At 48.3% G+C, this 19861-nt stretch overlaps 1 protein-coding gene across 6 annotated transcripts in view; it reads right to left on the bottom strand.

The window, feature by feature from the left end:
• Positions 1 to 19861, bottom strand: part of MICAL2 (microtubule associated monooxygenase, calponin and LIM domain containing 2) — a 214249-nt gene that overhangs the window by 116032 nt on the left and 78356 nt on the right. For all 6 annotated transcript variants that reach the window (XR_006784176.1, XM_045825469.1, XM_045825470.1 and 3 more), the window contains exons 4-8: positions 12297 to 12504; positions 8820 to 8936; positions 7414 to 7515; positions 4000 to 4155; positions 1380 to 1480 (exon numbers count right to left, since the gene is read on the bottom strand). Coding sequence is in view for 5 of the 6 variants with exons in the window: in XM_045825469.1 (XP_045681425.1) it covers positions 1380 to 1480; positions 4000 to 4155; positions 7414 to 7515; positions 8820 to 8936; positions 12297 to 12504 (684 nt within the window). In the remaining variant the exon portion in view is untranslated. The remainder of the gene's footprint in view (positions 1 to 1379; positions 1481 to 3999; positions 4156 to 7413; positions 7516 to 8819; positions 8937 to 12296; positions 12505 to 19861) is intronic.

The following is a 19861-nucleotide window of genomic DNA, read 5'->3' as shown; positions in this document are numbered from 1 at the left end:
AGTCACACTGTGCCTAATGCCCCAGAGGCTGACAAATACCCGCCCCCCAGCCTGCCAAGGTGCCCACCGCACCTGCACTCCTGAGCCCCAAATAGTTCTTCTCTATCCACCATCAGCATCCCAACAGAGGTTACAACTTTGGGAGAAACATCTGTGGAGCGGAGGAAAGAAGGGGACACCTCCTTGCCTCCCCTAGACCCAGTCACCAGTAGGGCACCAGATGCTGAGCCCACCGCTCACACATCTGCTGGTGGTGCTCAGTCAGCTTCATACAACCCCCCTCCCTCATTCATTCCTCCCCTCCAGCAACTTCGGTTTTCAGCTAAGACCTGACCAATGTGGAGGAGGCCCAGGGGAGAGCTGGGTTACCAGCCGGCTGCTGCCAGCACAAGCTGGCAAGGACATCGGCACATTCTTCCCTGACAAGCAGCAGTGAATGGTCACCATGCCATCCGGGCTGTTGGCCAATGCCAGAGAGCAGGCTGACCCTGGACTGCTCGATCCTTATCTTGAGGCTACAGCAGCAACAGTGGCAAGAGCAGGGGCTCTGGAAAGGTCAGACACCTGGCCAAACAAGCTTCTAGCCCAGGACCTGCCACTCAATGCGCCCTCCTGCCAGCCCTTCTATCTGGTTAAGCAGGAAAATGCAGAGGCAGGAAGCAGAGGCCAGGAAGCCAGCAGGACAAAATAGCAGGTGTCCAGAGTGGGCGGAGAAGTTATCGGGAGAATCTACAATCTACTACATGCTGGGCAGGGTGCTAGGCGCTCTGTATACGTTTTCAAATGTGCTCTTTCAAACTGCCCTTTCAGACAGAAACTGTGATTCCTACTCTGCAGATGAGGAGACTGGGGCTCAGAAAGGTAAGGCAGTTTAGCCACAGTCCTGAGTTAATAGGTGGCACAGCCAAGATTCAACACAGGCCTTTCAACCAAAAGAGATTTCCCCCCACACCATGACAAGGGGGCTACATCACGGAATTCATAAGCAAAAGTGTCTCTGTCCCGCTAGGACGAGAAGCCCCTGTCTGCCTCCAAATGACCGTGGCCTCCCAGAAAAGGGGGCACATCTGAGTGAGTCATGGGGAAGAAGAAGACTCAGGTGATCTTTTGGGGGTCAAGACCCACACTAACACGTGGGTTAGGGGCTCAGCCCCACCCCCAGCCCCCAGGTCTCTGCAGAAATACCTCTGTATGTAGAGTTGTGGGCTCATTCACCCAACAGTCACACAAAACCAAGGAGAAGGAAAGTGGTGCTCGGGGGTCCCTGCCCCTGCCCCCCTTGTTCAGTTTCTGGCAGGGTGGTGCCCGCCTGTGCTTGCCGGTGCTGCCAGCGCAGGTCACAGAGGGAAAACAGGGCAGAGCAGCTAAGAGGTACATACGTTAATGATGACGCCTTTGTCCAGGAGGCTCTGCTTCTTGGCGGTCATGACAAAATAGTGGGTGCAGTCCTTATAGTAGACAATGTTCTCCAGGTCAATTCCTGCAAAGAGAAGCGTTCCCACACTCAGTACTGCCTCTACGGTGCCTGGATCTGCTTTGTGCCAGGAGCTCTACTTCACCCCTTTATTTACCTGCAGCATATCCACACTGGATGAGGTTTTAAGACATACGCGACTGGAAAAGGTAAGACCAAGTGCCAGAATTTACCCAGGTGAATGCAGCTAAGTGGTGTTTCTACCATTTCTTGGCTATGTGAACACCCAGATTCCCTGGGAGGAGCAACTCAGGTTAGAGGGCTGGGTCGTACCTTTCTTCACTTTCCACCAATCGCAAAAACACTTTAGAGACTAGACTTCTGCATTTAAAACAATGTTGTGAGATGACAGCTGAGCTCAGTGGTCCTCTAAGTGGGGACACCAGCCAGATGCATCAGCATTACCTAAGAACTTATTGAAAAGCCACGGTGCAACCCAGACCTCCTGGGGGGTGGGGCCAGCAACCTGAGCTTTAACAAGCCCCGCAGGTGACTCTGATTTGAGAAGCGCTGGCTTAGGTCCTTCCAGTGGAGGGAAAGGAACAGATGCAGGCAGCTTATCAGCAGTCAACACAGAGGCATGCTGGGTAACCACAGGAACCCCTTTATTACTATTAAATAGGAAATGGCCATCAATGCAGAGGCCCCCCAGAGAGTCGGAGGAAATTCATCACTGTGGCTGTGTGAGGGGCAGTGATGTGGAACAATGGCCAGAGGTGATGACCACAGGAGAGTTTAAAGGAAGCTCATTTAAGTTCTTGGAAAAACACACTCAGTGTCCTATCATCAGTTATATTTGATGGTTTATTCAAGCATGTATTTTCTTGGTTTTTGAGGGGAAGGGAGGGTAGGAGAACTCTTAAATCATTCAAAGGGACATAATATGCTGGAAGGAAATACTTTTTAAATGAAATATTGCAACTGCACTGGATTTCAGAGGGTCATGCGATAGGCACCCACTGTTGGGGCCAGTAAGAGGCAGAGTCCCATTCCTGGAATCCTATCTTGACAAAATAATCCCACGGAAGCAGTTTTAGTTGCAACAGTAACAACTGAAAGGCCTGCACCGGAAGTCAGCACACTCTCTGTGACCGGCCAGACGGTCAGTGCTATGGGCTTCGTGAGCCGTCTGGTCTGCGTTGCCACCACCCATGGTAGGGTGGCCGCGGGCAGCAAAGGGGACAGACTGGCGTGCCTGCGTGCCCACAGCCCTTGGTTTTTAGACATTGAAACTTGAATTTCACATAACTTTCAATTTGTCACAAAATATTCTTCTCTTGATTTTTCTTCAGCCATCTAAAGACACTAAATGATTCTTTGCATGAAGGCAATACCAGACCATGCGGCCAGCCATCTTACCAGCCCATGGTTCAAAATGCTTAAACAGAGACAATACGTCCACTGAATGCGTTGTTCTGCCCAAGCTGACCATCAGGACCACTGGGTAGCAATAGGGACAATGTTTAAGATGTCAGGCTGAATGAGAAAAGCAGAATAACAAAGAGTGTTGGCACTAGGAGAGCTAGATCTGTGTAAAAAGTAGGCATGCAGGTGAAAAATTACTGAAAAGAAGTATGTGGCAATGAGGGGTATTCTGGACCAGGTGGTGCTAGGTATGGATGATTTATTTTCAGTGTAAAGATTTAACATTATTGTTACACTGTCTTTTCAAGGAGAAATATGTGTATTTTTAAATTGGGTTAAAGAGGAAAAAGACTGGAATTCACTTAATTGGGAGCAGGTGTTTCATCCCTCTCTTTCCCCTCACCTTGCTTTGTGTTCCCCACCATCCTTACAGACCACCTGGCGTGTTAGTTATTTGTTTCTGGATGGTCTCTTTCTATAGCATATGCGCTCTGCGAGTAGGGTTTGCTTGTCTGGCCCACTGCTCTATCTCTCACCTTTGAACAGGGTGTGGAGCCTCCTGTACCTAGTAGGCATTCAATACATATCTGTTGAGTGAACAAATTAATACTTTCCTCAGGGCCATGCCTGGGGGACAACTGACACCCGTGGGTGAGTGTCAAGCTCCCTGGCATCTCTGGACATCCCTCAGGAGGAAGGGAGGGCTCCTGGCACAATGCCGAAGTCACCTAGACTTCTTCAGGGACCACCCACAGGTTACTGGCTCCCCCCTCAGAATGCTCCCTGAATCTCTCGCTGACCTCCCACCGGACTGACCAGCCCACCTGAGGATGGGTAATGTGGGTGTCCCTCTCTGGACAGGCAGCCACTTTGGGTGGGGACCATGTCGGCCTCGGCTGTATATGCTACTCTAGCCAGTATCGGCACACAGTGGGCACTCGCCAAGTGTTTTCTGAGTAACAATTGTGCATCCACAGTCACATTCAATGTCTGGAACTGTCCCTTGAGAACTGCGCTTGTCCTTGGAGATAAGGAGGAATCCCTGCTTCCACTCAATTAGAGTGAGCACCCCAGTCCCAAGAGCCGGGGAAAGTCAGGCGCTCCATGGGGCACTTCAGGAAGTGAGGAGGGCCTGGTCTGGAGAAAGGTGACAGTCTCACCTGTTTCTTCTTTAAGGTCCTGGAAAAATTTCTGATTGAAGATGAAAGCCACACCACTAATCTCTTCTACCTTGGCCTCAGCCGTGCTGTTTCTGTTTATGAAGTTGGCGGTGATTGCGATGGCTAGTTTCCCACGAAATTCTTTTCTCCTGAACCCTGCGTAAGGAAAGGGGAAGAAGTGGGTCTTTCTTCTGGATTTGGTGTGAAAACTGAAGAAGGTTACTGAGAAAGCTATTCTCAGATGCCCCGTGGGTCAGTAAAAACAGAATTTTGGATCTCTAGAGACCTGGGGCAGGCAGCAAGGCTGAGGTTTGCACCCAAGGAGGAAATGCATCGCCAGAGGCTTTTCTAAGTAGGCGAGACTTGGTGCTTGTCTGAGACGACAGGATCCGTCCTCCTGCTCAGGCTTCGCAAACAAAAGGCTAAAACGATCTCCAACCAGCAGTCACAGGCACATCCTGTTAAAGACGTGTTAGGCATGTTTGCTAGATACCTCCTGAAAGACCTACATGCACTCTAACCTTTTGTAATTAAAACTACTTTGTTAGCATTTTCATGTTTTTTCCCCTTTGAAAAGTAGGATCCTTAGACTGAATCCCTGTGGGACAGGAACATTAACAAATTTTCTTTCTATCTCCAGTCCAGGGACTGGCACTTAGTACACACTCAATAAATGTACAATAAGCAGATGGCATTCTAACTTGCAATTAACGCAGTACAGTGATTTCTTGGGGTTCTTATAGCTTTCAAGGGTTTATATTGAAATCTCTTTTTAATGGTAGTAAGAATTCTATACCCAGTTACAATGTGGGTTCCCCCCAACACCAACAAGCAATCGCAGAACACCAGCTGGGGGCTCTATGATTCATCTCAATTCTGACACTGTCCACCCAGATGTAGCATCAGATTCTATGGGTGAAGGGCTCAGCCCCACAAGACTGCCCTCCGCCTCAGATGCCAATTGCAAGCCCATGTTTCTGACCAACCAGCCGTGATAGGCTGGAGGTTCCCAGGAGCCCTTGCTTGGGTTAGATTAATTTCTAGAGCTCACAGAACTCAGAGAAACACTTCACTTACTGGTTACCTCAGGAACAGCCAGATGGAGAGATGCATAGGGCAAGGTATGGGGAAGGGTGTGGAGTGTCTAAGCCCTCTCAAGCATGCCATTTTCCCTAAATAGCCACCTGTTCACCAGTCTGGAAGCTCTTTGAACCCTCTTCCTTCTGAGTTTTTTTTTGAAGGCTTCATTACTTAGGCTAGATTGAGTAAATCATAAGCCAGTGGTGATGGAACTCAATCTCCACTGCCTTACCCCTCCCAGGAGGTCAGGGGGTGGGACTGAGAGTTCCAACACTCTAGTCCTGTTGTTGGCTCCCCTGGCAACCAGTCCCCTCCCCATCTTTAGGTGATTTCCAAAAGTCACCTCATTAACATAAACTCAGGTATCATTGAAACAGGCCTGTTATGAACAAAAAGGCACCCATTTCACCTTTATGGCCCTGAGGGTATCTCAGGCACTGAGGACAAGAGACCAAATATTATAACAGAAGATGCTCCCATTGCTCTTATCACTCAGGAAATCCCAAGGGCTTTGGGAGCTCTGTGCAAGAAAGGGATGAAGATCAAATATATATGTATTCCTTATTGTAAAACCACAGTCTCACAGGGGGTTACAGAGAAAATCACAAGCAGGTAGTCACATCTCAACAGAGCATTTTCTAATCCCCTTTCTCTTTAGCATCAGGCTATTCCTTGAGTCCTGAATCTCCCTTCTTCCCCAGGCACTGCTGTTCACTCTAACTTAGGGCGCTCCTCACACAAGCAGACTCATGGGACATAACCTTGGTCTTCAGTCCCCTGTGGGAATTCCCCTCACATCCCCTCACCATATAATCAAGCCTCATGCTGATTCCCAAACTTCCTTGTTAAAAATCCCATTGACTAAAAATCTTGGATTTCCACTCTATACTCACTCCTTTGAGTCACTCTTCATTAGACCTTTGTCCAAAATGGTCAGAAATGGACATTATTCTCTAGTCCAGCATTTCTTAGCCAGGTGACTTTGCCCCTCAGGGGGCATTTGGCAAAATATTGAAATATTTCTGGTTGCCACAACTAAGGTCCTACTGGTGACTAGTAGGTAGAGGCCAGGGATGTCGCTAAGGATCCTACAATGTCTTGGGGATAGCACACATGACAAAGAATTGCCTGGCCCAAAATACCAACTGTGCTAATTGGGAAACCCTGATTTAGTCTACTTTCTTGGTCCCAAGTTGCCCAAAGGTCCCCTCCTTCCCACCTGGCCCTTCATGTTCATGAAGTGTCAAACTATTCTCAAGCTTAGAATAGATCCTGAATTTTCAAATATTCAGACTTATAGTTTCCTCAGACCATTCAAATGGCCCATAATCTCTAATAACACAACATCCAGGTTGGCAGCTTAGATATCCTTCATCAGATATGGGTTATGATTTTGGAGGTGGGGAATAGATATGGAGGTGATGAGAGAGAAGAGCACTGTTTGCACAGCAGGTGGCAGGGGCCTGAGCAGGCCAACCTCATATCCTGAATTCTCTAGGATCAGCCTAGTTTCAGGAAGTGTATTCCATCCTCAGAGAAGGTGCCTTCCCAGTCAGACATCTGCAGCCTGCAGCCCTTGAGCAGGGCAAGCTCTAAAAGCAGGCCTGTCCCTCGTCAAAGAGATGCCACATGGGACCATTGTAGCCACAACCCATGGCCTCAAATTAGCAAAGGTAGTGTGAAGTGGGGCTGGGGTGGAGGTGACTGAAGGCATTCCCTAGCAATGCGGTTCCTCTCTCAACCTAACTAGATCCTAACCCAAGAAAACATGTCATGCTTCCAAACTTAGAACTCAGAGAAGCAGTTTTGCACCTTGACAGTTTGAGGAAAACTCATCTTACTGCCCAGCAGTGAATGTGCTTAAAAGTTATGAAAAGGGAGAGCTTCTCCTTCTAGAGCATTATCCCTGACAGTAAACTGATGTCAGTAATAGTATAAAAAATGCTTATCTTAGATGAAGTATGAAATGTGTAGTACCATGGCTGGAACATTGGCAGGTGTCAATAAATGTATGTTGATTTTTTCTTTTAATTTCCAAGGTGCTTTACTTTCATAAAGCATTTGTGAATAGGGTTCCTTTCCCAGCTCTTATAACAAGGCTCTAACAGGGTTCTATTTTCCATGCTTTGTGGTTGGGAAAAAAAAAGGTTCAGAGAGAATTAAATGGCTGTTCTCTAAACACTCACCTCAGGCAGGACAGGGCCATCTGCCCTTCCGTCAAGACCCCGTCCAGCTTTGGCACCTATCACCTTGCCCCCTCTTCTCCATACCCTTGCAGCTACACCCCCTCCCACTTGTGTCCCCATCCTCAGCCCCAAGAAGAAGAGTCTTCACCTTCCAGTGTGTTCCTGCGGCCGTCAGCACCAATGATGACGTCAAACTCAAACTCCGACAGAGGGTGGTCTGCAGGGAGAAATTCTGCTCGCCAGCCAATTTCTACCAGGACAGAAAAATGAGGGGGGTTGGCACAGAGAGCAGTGGGAAGAGAGAGTGATTATGTCCCCAGGTGTAGGCACCATGGGCAGAGCCTCCAGAGGAAAGACCGGAGCTGTCCAGGCTCACACTGGAATCTGGAGTCCTTCAGGCTTTAGTTTTAGTCCAACCCAAGACCAAGTAAACCAGCAGCGCCAACTCCATGCTTTTACTGGTTTCTATAAGACTGAGAGTCTACCCTGAAGGATTCTCAAACCAGTCTCACCAGATTCTCCCATGTTCTCTTTATATTCCTTACATTTCTCAATGCTCTCCCATTGCTAAACTGATCCAAAAGGATGCTCAGGGTGTGATGAAACCATTTTGAAATGCTACTTCATTATGCCCAAGATATTCCATTGTGCAGCACACAGTCTTTTATGAAACCACTTTCAGGTGAAACCCTGATGGTTACTCATAGCTAGAATTTAACATCTGCTGGAGGTCTGGGAAAGATTAAGAGCCCACAGGTCTCCGAAATTTTAATGGATGCCCAGCTACAAAAAACCAACTAATGCCTCCCCTAAGTTCTCAATATCCTGGGCTGCCAGATGCAGGAGAAATCAGAGTTGTAGCCTGTGTGTGAAACTATGAGTTCTCCAACACTATCTGGCTCAAGACTGAAAGCCTGGTCCAAGCAATACAAAATGCTGATGATAAGATGCAGAGGCATCATGAATAAACACTCTGACCATAGTGTATACAAAATCAGACCTTAGATAAAATACTCAAGAAAGGGGGGGAATAACTAAATAAGACATAAGTACAATGGGTGAATTTTATGATTTGTAAATTATACTTCAATAAAGCTTAAAATATTATATGCCAAATAATATTCTGAATATTTATTTAATATTTGCTCTAGACACTTCACTTTCTTTACTGGATTTTAAATATAACATATGGGTACAAGTGTATGTACACATCTATGTGTGCACACAAGCAGGTTGAAGAGCATGTGAATGAATTTTATCAGACAACCAAATCTGTCTTCCATCCTACTTCTTGATTTGGCTTCATTTGTCAAAGTACCACCTCCTAGTGGCAGAGTAGTCAAATTACAGGTTTAATGGCTTACCAATATATCCCCTGGGAGCTGAAGAGCAAACCTAAAGTGATAGCAATGGTCAAAAAAAGGAAAATATCCGCTAATGAAATTATGCCAAACAGCCCCCAATAAGAATAATTGTCACAGAAACATCCTCTGAGAGCTGCAAATATAATTTCCATTTTAATATAATTTCCAGAAGAAGAAAGTTATACTGTACTCTGATTTTCTTGATCTTCAGGAGGCTCTAGAACCTTCACAAACTCCACATTCACATGGATTTCAACTCCCAAAATCAGGGCCACCTTGAATAGGATGAGCTGTAACTGACGAATACCTGTTAGAAAGGAAGGGAAGAAAGATGAGTTGTCAAAAGCAATGCCTAGGTGTGTCCTGTATATAGAATACTATATAGTCCCTGCTCAATGATCTCTGAGCATTACAGTATATCAGTAATGATCATTACTAGGTGCTAATTATGTGCCAAGTACTCTGTGTCTTCTCATTTAACCCTTACAGTGTTTTCTGATTTATCCCTTACAGTGGCCCTTTGGGATAATTATTCTCATTTTATAAATGAAAAATTGAGGGTTAATGAGGTTAAGTGACTTGTGCATTCTTAAACTAGAATGTGGACCCAGGTTTGTTTGACTCTAAGACTGTATTGTGTCTGTTAGACATGCTATAATGATAAAGGCTCTCTCTTCCCTGGGCTGTGGGTCTGATGAGATAAAGATGGAAAGAAGGTGGGGGGAGAGAGGGAAGGAGAGGGAGGGAGGGAGAGAGAGAGAGGGAGGGAGAGAGAGAGAATAACAACTGGCTCATTCTTTGGGGGCCTAGGCCTAAGCTCTCAGCCACCAGGGGTAAGGGGTGGGGAGCGCAATTCTCTCCACAAAGCTGGGTTTAGAGTTCTCTGCTTCCTACCCACTTTCTGAAACTCCCGCAATGTGTGGCACTTGTTTCTCTATTTTTTCCCCTACTATTCAGCAAAAACAGGTTTGCCTCAAAATATGTTTCTGTAGAGTACAGCTTCAAACTTCCTGTGGGTCCCCCTTTGTATTTCGTGGGCTTTGTTCACTTAACACTTATTGAACATCTACAATGTTCAAGGTGCTCAAGGTTCAGTACTCAAGGTGCCAGGTGCCATGCTAGGTCTGAGAGATATAGAATACCCCCTCTAATGGAGGAAACACAGGTAAACAGGATGGGGCAGGGCATGGTGGTTGAGGGGAAGAGGAGTAGCAGAACAGGCCTGAGCTGTAGTCCTGAAAGCTAAGAGAGGACAGGCCAAGAACACCACATCCCACCAAGAGATTAAGGAATAGGAAGACTGCAGGAGGCCGGGCACCTGGGAGTTAGGGAGCTTCTGAAGACCTTGGTGGAAATCTCTTGAGCTCAGTGGTAGGGGAGAAATCACACTGCAATGGAAGGAGGCATGAGTGGAAAGTATAGACAAAGTCTACATCTCTTCTTTTTAGAATAAATACTATGAAGTAAAGAAAAGTAATAGGAAATAACAAAGAACTAGAGGAGGAGTGTGAGGTCAGAAGCAGGAAGGCTAAGTGATGGGGCAGGTGAAAAGGAGGGAAAGAATCCAAGAGAGACTAGAGTTGGGGGTGGTCAACTCTGCCTCTGACATTGGGTTGAAAGGGAGGAATGGGCCCTTGGGTAGAGGAGGAAGGAGGGGGGGCAGGCATGGGGAGTTCCTGCCTGTGTCTGCTCTTCCCCAGAGCATAGCAGGGAGGCCATCTGCTAAGAATGAGGAGGCTGTGGTAGAGGTTTGGAACACCCATGGTGGGAACTGGAGGAAGATGCTGACACAGGACAAGTTGAGAACTGCTGAGCAATGCTGAGCTCCGGAACACAGCTGGAGCTGGAGGCCATGGTTAGTCAGAAAGGATGCCAATTAGCTGGGGCTTAAATAATCCAATCTACCTCCTGCCTGAAAACAGGCATTGGAGGAGGTCTGGCCTCTCCTTATAGTTTCTAAGTTCCTATATGTTTCCAGCACATAGTAGATGCTCAATAAATTCTCCCTGCTTCCCTTCTCACAGGTACTGGGGCTCCCCTTGACGGTGATTACTATGAATGCTTGAATCTCAGTTCCATAATCCTGCCAGTGTTTCTGCACACTGGGATGTTTCCAAGGACTATGAGTTCATTGGGAGCCCCCTCAATGGGGCATAGAGGGGCTCCTGGCCTAAAAGGCAGCCCAATAGCCCTGGGCCCTCACAAGGGCCCCCTGTGCCCAGCTGTGCCACTCAGGAGGTTCTGATGAGAAAGTGGTGCTCAACGTTGCCCTAAATTGGTAACCAACACTCATTCTCCATGGGTGGTAGGGAATGTCCTGGAAGCTGACACTGCAACTTTCTGGGCGAATCCAAATTACTTTCCAATGGATTCATGGAATTTCCTCATCTCGGAGTGGGAATAAACTCTGGAGCCACTACTGCTGAGTTCTCCTGTATCTGGCACTAAATTATACCCAGTGTAGCTGAGAATTCTTCCAGTCATTCCCACTTGAATCCCATAACCATTTCCAATTAGTTCTTGTCCTCATAAAAACAGTTTTCAGGGTTCTCCTCCCACCTATGTTTCAAATTCTGAATTCTGAAGCTTGGGGACTCTGGCTGCTTCTTGCTCATTGTACATCATGAGATGTTAAGCATTTCCTGAGTACCTACCATGCACCATGCACAGTGATAAGCACATTAAAAACCTGACCTCATTTAGTCCCCTCTGCAGCCCTGGTAGGCAGACATTAATCACATTTATGGGAGACAAAACTGAAGCTTGAAGAAGGAATTTGACCCAAGTCACACAGAAAAATGAATGAGACAGATTTTGGACCAAAATCTGTTCAAACCCCTGAACTCTTCCCACAGTATTAACCTCCTTATCTTTTACGAGTCATAGTTGCTATATACAAAATGGCTAAAGCCCTCCACCCTTTACGGGAGGAGGAGGCTGCCCTCCCAAAATCCGTGCATGGATTCTGCCTCCAGAGACCCAGGCTTGAGCATGCAGGGATGGCCCAGGACCTGAAATCCATGTCCTCTCCCCTCCATCCTTTTCTGAACGCAATCCCATCATGATGCCCTCTCTCTTATGGAAGTTCAAGGAAACCTAGTATGGGGCCTGTCCAGTGCATCATTCCTCTGTTCTAAAAGCTTCTATGGCTTCCCAGAATCTGCAGTACTCCTTTGCCCAAGAGGCCTTCAACAACTCAGCCCATTTAATGGTTTTGTGTGGCTCGCTCATCTGAATTCCTCTAGCAAGTCTGACTACTCTATTAAAGTACATTTTTATTATTGACAAAACCTTGGTGAGTTCTCTAAGAGTATAGACCATGTTACTTACCTCTACCTCACTTTTCCATATTTCATTCATTCATTCATGCAACAGGAGTTTATTGAGCATCTACTATGTGTCAAGCACTCTTTTATGCTCTGGAGATACTCTGATGAGCAAGACATGCTACAGTCCTTGACCTCATGGTTCTTACAGGCTAGTGGGGCATCACATAGGGCCTGGCCCATGGCACAAGGCAGGCCCTTCACTAAATATCTGCCAGTTGAATGTGCGGAGCCCCCAGGGACTTTCAAGGTGGAACATTCTGGGGACTCCTCAGTATAGACAGATGCTTACCAAGGTCAGCCCCCACCCCTCATGGGATGCCACCATTGGCCCCACTCACTGATATGGTCGATGGAGCCAGCACAGAACTTCCCATAGAACTTCTTGGCTCCCAGGCTCCTCAGGTCATGGATAGTGAAAGGCCAGAGGTGCAGCACGTTGTTCCGGGAGAATGTGTCCCTCTTCTCCACCACGACCACTTTGGCCCCCAGGTAGGCAAGTTCAATGGCAGTGCGCAAGCCACATGGTCCTCCCCCAACGATGAGACACTGCAGAGGTGAGAGAGGGGAGAGATGCTCAGTGACCTCTAGCACTGCAGACACAAACCCATTGTCAGCAGCAAACCCCCATCCATTCAAATTAACCAGCAAGTTCAGACTGAGCACCTGTTAGGACCTACCATTCATCTATCCGGTGTTCATTACCTGTGGGCCTACTGACCACCAGTGCCTACCTGTGCCAAGCCCTGTGAGGGACTCAGAGGTCAAGGGACCTGGGCAGAGGCACAGTTAGATACACATGAGGTTTAGAGTCAGACTGAACTGGGCTTAAGTCCAGTGCTGGCTTTTGACATCCTAGTTTCCACATCTGTGAAATGAGTCTGCTAATCTTTCCTTGTAGGGTTATTAAAAATAAGATTGCTTTCAAAAAGCTTATGGTGCATCTTTGTGACCTAGATTAGGCTATGGTTTCTTAGATATGACTCCAAAAGCATAAGCAACAAAAGAAGAAGGAGGTAAATTGGACTTCATCAAAATTAAAAAGTTTTGTGCTTTAAGGGCTACTATCCAGAAAGTGAACAGACCACACACAGATGGGGAAAAATATCTGCAAATAATATATCTGATGAGGAATTATACATTATAAAGAATTTTACAACTCAACAATAAAAATTAAAGAATGGGGAGACAATCTGAGTAGACATTTCTTTAAAGAAGATATATAAATGGCTAATGAGCACATAAAAAGATGCTCAACATCATTAATCATCTAGGAAATACAAATCAAAGCCACAATAAAATATCCCTTCATACCCACTAGGATGGCTGTGATCAAGAAGACAGACAAAAACAAGTGTTGGCGAGGATGTGGAGAAACCCAAACCCTTACATACTGCTGGTGGGAATGTAAAGGGGTGCAGAGACTTTGGAATAGTTTGGCCATTCCTCAGAAAGTTGGACAGCAAGTTACCACACGACCCAACACCTCTACTAGGTTTATACTGAAGAGAAATTAAAACACGTGTCCACACAAAAACCTGTACACGAGTGCTCACAGCAGCACTGTCATAATGGGCAAAACAACCCAAGTGTTCACTAATTAATGAATATATAAAATGTGCTAGATCCTCACAATAGAACATTATCCAGCTATGAAAAGGAGCTGACGCATGGATAAACCTTGAAAACATCATGTTAAGTGAAAAACACCAGACACAAAAGAACACATACTGTATGATTCTGTTTACACAAAATGTTTGGAACAGGCAAATCGATAGAGACAGAAAGTGGAATAGTTGTTGGAAGGGAATGAGGGAGTGGGGTTGGGAAGTGGCTACTGATGGATGCAGGGTTTCTTTTCACGGGACTAATGTGTTCTGGAATTAGATAGTGGTGGGGTTGCACATTGAACTGTACACTTTAAAAGGGCAAATATTATGACATGTGAATAATATCTTAGTAAAATAACTATAGGAGAGAAAAGCACATGGTATCAAGTTTGACATGTACTAGTATAGATGTTATTCTTCCTGATGAGACCTAGTCCTAGGAACTCTCAGTCTAGGTAGACTCGGACTTGTGAATTAGGTAATTAGGACCCCATGTGGTTAGCTCTATTTGGAGCCCAGAGGGGAAAAGCTGATCCTACTTAGTAAGCTGAAAAAGACTTCACAGAGAAGGTCTTTAAAAACTGTCATCACTACCACTATCATGCCCTCCTCCTTCTGCTCCATCATCATCATCATCACCACCACCACCACCATCACCACAGCCTACATTTATTGAGCATTTACTATGTGCCAGACATTGGTTTAAGTGGTTTATGTGTTTTTGCCCTTAATCTTCAAAACAAATGTAGGAGGAACTAGTATTGCTCCAATTCACAGATAGAAAAACTGAGGCATGAAGCAGCTAAGTATTTGGCCCATAGCATCACAGATCGAAAGGGGCATAGTCATGATTCAAACCCAGGTGGTCTCACTCCAGAGCCCACCATGCTGTACTGATTCTGGTTTGCCAGGAATAAGAGGAAGAAACAACATTTCAGCAGAGGCATGGCCCATTCAAAGGGAAAGAGAAGTTCTAGGTGGATGGAGAGAAGGATACTTTGGGGGAAGAGAGGAAAAGGAAAGAGAGATGAGAAGTTTGCTGGAGCCAGATGCTGAAGGTCTTAAATGGCAGGTGTAGGAGTATGGCCTTCGTCCCCTAGGCACTGGAGCCACAGTGAGTACAGGTGACAAACAGGATTCTGTGCAAGTCCCACGCTAGGTCTTAATGGACACTCCAAGGGTGAACAAGGCTTCCCCAAGGAAGCTACAGCCATTTTGGGGAGAAGGAAAGACACAGAACAGCTTAGTGAGTTATACGGGGCAAAAACCTTTTATTCAAACCAAATCTTATGAGGAGCACCAATATGGTTGGGAAAAAAAAACAAGAACAAAAACAGAAAAGGGCAGCATTCTGGCAGAGACAATCAGACAGCACACTGCCCTAAGCCCAGGCAGCCTCTGCTGCAACCTTCCGAGGTAGGAGTTCACCTAGGGAGTCTAAACAACTAAGGGTGCCCAAGCAAGGCTCCAGGGGAGGGGATCTGCACCCATCCTCTCTGCTCTGCATCGCAGAGGCATCTGGAAACTTCCCTCCTGCTTGGGATCAAATCTCATCTTAAAAAAAAGTGCTCCCCTCCCCCTAGCAAATATACGGTCATCCAGTTATCACTCATCTGGGGCCTCCAGGGTCCTGAAAGGAAAGAACAAACAAATGCATCAAAGCCCTCTCACCACAGTGTGGCTTACTGGTTGGAACCTTCCAGAGAGTTTGCGGAAACGCCATCAGGGAAAATGAAGTCACTGCTGAGATACAGCTCACTCCAGTGGCGGCGTCAGGAGAGGGTGTGCTCATCCCTTGGCTGCTTTTCTGGTGGGAGCTGGCAGGACAGGACTAACTCCCCCAGGCCCAGCTCCACTTCTTATCTCGCACCCACAACAGCTCCTCCTGCCCAGACACAGCTGGACCATGACAGGCATTTCAAAGCACGACTCCAAACCCCAGTGCTTGTGAGGTTGGCTTTGGGGTTAAGTTTGAATTCACTGCATTTCTTTGCAGTTAGTGCATCTTTTCCCATTTGCCAAGCTCTGTCACTCCAGGGCCAAGGATGGAGCGAGGGTGGGAGGATGTGGGGTGAGGAAGGGCAGGAAGAGAAGGAGGGGAGTCCTCCTGACTCCTTCTCCCCAGCAGGCCGGGCCCAGGACTGCTCCCAGGATGGGGCAGAACATCACTTCCCACCGGCTGGGGGCTGCTGTGAAGTTGTGGTGCAACCAGTAGCTGGTGGCCTGTTTCCAACCCCACCCTCCCCTGCTAAACCTGAAATCCCATCGGTGAAAGCTCAGTTTTTCCCACTCCCTTGGGCCCCAGCATATACTGCAGGCCTAAAATTTCAGAGACGCCACTCATACCATAATTTAAAGCCAGTAAATACCAATGGGCCTAATTATACAAAGGGAGAAAATTTGGTGCAGATGTTATCAAGACAGGAGAGAACGCTTGTTGGCAGGGGCCCGGCCAGTTCCTCTCAAAACACACTTGTTATGATTAACATGGGAACTCGGAGTTCTGACAAGAGGCCAAGTGCGTGGCTGCTACACAGCTGGGCAGAGGAGCAGGAGGGAAGGGAGCATCCCGGTGTGCCCCGAGGATGCTCTGGATGTCGGGCACGATGCGAACGCCATGGATACAAAGGCTGTGATAACTCAATGCCAAGGTGCTGTCCACCTTTCCCAGGCCCGGCTGGGCCAGCACTGCTGAGGGTTACTGCCGGGAAAGGACACTTTCCCTCAGCCCTGAAGCCTTTCTTTTCTTGAGCCCTGAATCAGGCCATGCATTCCTCCCACTGCCTCCGTCCTTAGTGCCACTGCACAAGTAAGCTGCCCGAGTCCCAGATCAGCAGGAGTGTCCTCTGTGCGCCCAGCACAGGGCCTAGCACACAGGAGGCCTCAATAAACACTTGATGCACGAGTGACCTTCCCACGCCCTCACCGCCCACCTAGTTCTGGCTCTCTGTCCCTAACTGGGATGCTCTGTTCACGTCAGCCAGGGTTTATGTCTGCTGATTCCCACCCAGGCTGGGGGAGCTGGGGTCTGCCAAGGCCGCCAGCATCACGAACGTCAGTAGATCTGTGTGCTCAGGCGACATAAATTTATCACCCATCGGGGAACAGGGCAGCTCCCACCCCAGCAGGAAATCCATTGTATAGATAAGCTTGGCGGTGCTTAGGCCTTCTCGTTCTCAGACAGAGACAAACACCACATGGAGAAAATCAGCTTTCTGTTGTCCAGGGGAGGGAAGAGGGGACAAGGGACTGGCCCACAGTCAAGGCCCAGGGCAGGGGTGGCCTCAGCTCACACAGACGCCGGTGCCATCCTGGAGGAATCCCCGAAAGCAGGACCCACTTCTTGATGACACACGCCTCTCTCCGCCCACAGTGGGTGGGTGTGCTGGGGCTGCGCCAGGAACGCTAACGGGATTTGGCCCCCAGAGGGAGCCGCCAAGGGGACTGGGGGCCATGCCAGGGGTTAGCTGTCTAGCTGTCTAGCTGTCTAGCTGTCTGGAGACTTGACTTCCGTTTCTGAATTCTGCTTCTGATTTCCTCAGGACCTCTGTGTGTGGACCCTCCGGTCAGGCGGGGTGCAGGAAGCCAGTGCGTGGAGGCAGCAGGCACATGAACGAGGGCTGTGCTCACTAGCTTGCTTACCCGGGCTCTACACCTCCCCGAAAAGAGGATGATAGTGTAATGTCTACGCTGTATTGCGCCTGCCCAGCACTTTCTACTTGCCAGGCACAGTCCTAGTTCCTTTATGTATTTCAGCTTTCCAACTGCCCTGTGAAATGTCAGAATCATCTCCAGTTTTTCAATGAGGAAACTGAGGCATAGAAAAGTGAAGCAACTTGCTCCAGGGACCCTTTTCATCCCCATTTGTGAGCAGAGAAACAGAGACGAAAGCAGGTTGGAAGGTTCTCCAGGATCATATAACCAGCACGTGCTTAAGTCTGGGTTGCAGCCCAGGCAGGGTGGTCCCAGGCCTGTGCTCCAAACCGCTTGCCCTCGGGGTGAGGTCGGTGATGTGGGGCCATTTCTTTATTCCTTCCATGCACTGAGGGCAGCACGGCCTCCTGGACAGAGCTGGGGTTCAGGCTGAGGGCACAGGCCTCTGCACGGAAGGGCTAAGCCTGCGTCTGCATCCGGGCTGAGCCTCTTCTGCTTCCCTGGGGTGGAAGCTTACAGGCTGGATAGAGCTAGAGCTCATGTAAGTCCTGGGAAACCACTGTGGCAGGTGCCAGGGCAGCAGTGGGGGTGGGCATGAGCAGGGCAAGCCTTCTCTGGCGCCCAGGCGGCAGGACGAGCCAAGTGACACGAGGTCGGGCACGGTGCTATCTCCCTGGCAGCAGCAGCCCTCCCAGCACGCTGACCCACAGGCCATCTCCCGGGCATCGCTCTGCTTCCAGGGACGTGCCGCCACACTTCCTGGTGTGGTTTCCAGCCTCGCGGGCTTTCAGGACCAGCCGCTTATCTAAACCCAGGCAGGAAAGCCCTGACCGTTACTGGGTTACCGTGAGCGAAAACAGCTCCCTTCAGAATCACAGGACTGAAAGTTTTCAAAACCAAGAAGCCACCCACGTGCTCTTATGCGGGGCTGGCACCAGGGGCCTGGCCTTACCGCCCAACCCTGCAGGACGGTGCTAAAGGGGACGCGAGAGAGATGCAGTCACTTAAGGCTCCAGCCGCGGAGGAGTCTCTACGAGAGGGCGTGGCCAGACAGGGACTCTTCGTGGTGACTTCAAGGGCCGTTCTGGGCAGAAAACCAAATCTCATCTGATTTGACATGTCTCTGCCCCGGTCTGACTCTCCTGTATCTCGGTCAGATCCAGTTATTCCTGAGTAACAATACTTACTAACCTCAAAAATTTACAGAAAGGGAATGGAAGAAGACCCCTGTGCCCTCTGCCTGCTCTCAAATGATACAAATTCCTCTGAGAAGCATCCCATTCTTCTCTGTCCTTCCCTCGCAGCCTGAGTTGGCGACCTCCTCTTGCGAGCAACCGTAACCAGTGACCACAGGGTCTGGATTTTCGAGGATAGTTCCATTTGCAAACATTCTGCCCTATGGCCTTAGATACACTCATACTAGGCCCTCGGTTGGGACTTCCAAGTACAATCCTCAAGGCCTGCCTCTGGGTGCTGCTCATACCTCATAGCGTCTCCCCACCTAAGGTGTGAGTTCTTTCAAGTCAGGGTGTGGGTGCTGGCCCCAGACCGGCCCCGCGCCAATGGCAGGGACCAACGAGTCCTTTCACTTCAGACGTCAAAGCGCGTACAACGGTGCCAACTCCATCTCACCTTCGACAGTGCCTGTACTTCCCCTGCTGGGAAGAGCAATAGTAGCAACAGTATCCATAATAGCAACAGTATTTGTAATAAAAGTCAGAGCCACCAGTGACGGCCTGCTTATAATGTGCAAAAACTTTGCTAAGCACTTTATAAGAAATGCATCTCGTTTTATTCCTAAAACAACCCTGACTTAGGCATATTTGTCACCATTTGGCAGACGAGAAAACTGGAGTTTGGGGAGTTTAAATGACTTGGCCCCAGTCACAGAACTAGGGTGAGACCCTAACCTCTGAGCCCAGAGTCCCTGCTTGAGGTCACAGTCCTATGTTAATTCTTCTAGGTTTCTTTGAGACATTACGCACTAGAGTATTAATATGCTCCTGCCTCAACTAAGACATTAAAGACCAGTGAGACCACATTGTGGGATTGTAGAGGATGCAAGAGAAGGATCATGTTCCCTGAAGCTCAGGAAACTGTCCCTTTGAGGACAAAGGAAGAAAAACAGAGACAATGAATGCTACATTGTTTGGGATTACCTGTGACTACTGTAGGACTTGGTTGGAGGAACAGGTTGGTGACTATGACCAAGAGTGTCCCTCCAGGAGATGGGCCATGAGTGGAGAATTGAAGCTGGGATTTGGAGAGACAGAACAAACGGCATGCCGAGGTCCAGGCCGAGAAAGAGGGCGGAGGTTCGCAGGGAGTGGGGAGCCTCAGCCCTGCTGAGTGTTGTGTGGAGGGCAAAGGGGTGAGATCAGACCGGAGAGGGAGACGGATCGTGGAGGGTCCAGGATGTCAGACTGAAGGGTTTGAACTCCTCCCCCACCCCCACACCCCACCCCCGCACACACACACTTTGGCTATTAGGGTTTGAAGTAGAATGAAGCTGCTAGTTTAGGACAGGTGACTCCAGTGCAATATCAAAGGTGGTAAAAAGAGAAGGGACACTAGAGGCGAAGGGACCAGTTGTCGCAGTGTTTGAAACAGTTGATCCACTCTCTTGAGTCTCCTCCCCGCAC

Source organism: Phyllostomus hastatus, unplaced genomic scaffold (assembly GCF_019186645.2).
Source record: "Phyllostomus hastatus isolate PE091 unplaced genomic scaffold, TTU_PhHast_1.1 phas_scaffold_585, whole genome shotgun sequence".
NCBI lineage: Eukaryota > Metazoa > Chordata > Mammalia > Chiroptera > Phyllostomidae > Phyllostomus > Phyllostomus hastatus.
The sequence above is the reverse complement of the archived record's forward strand: the minus strand, read 5'-3'. Positions and strand labels throughout refer to the sequence as shown.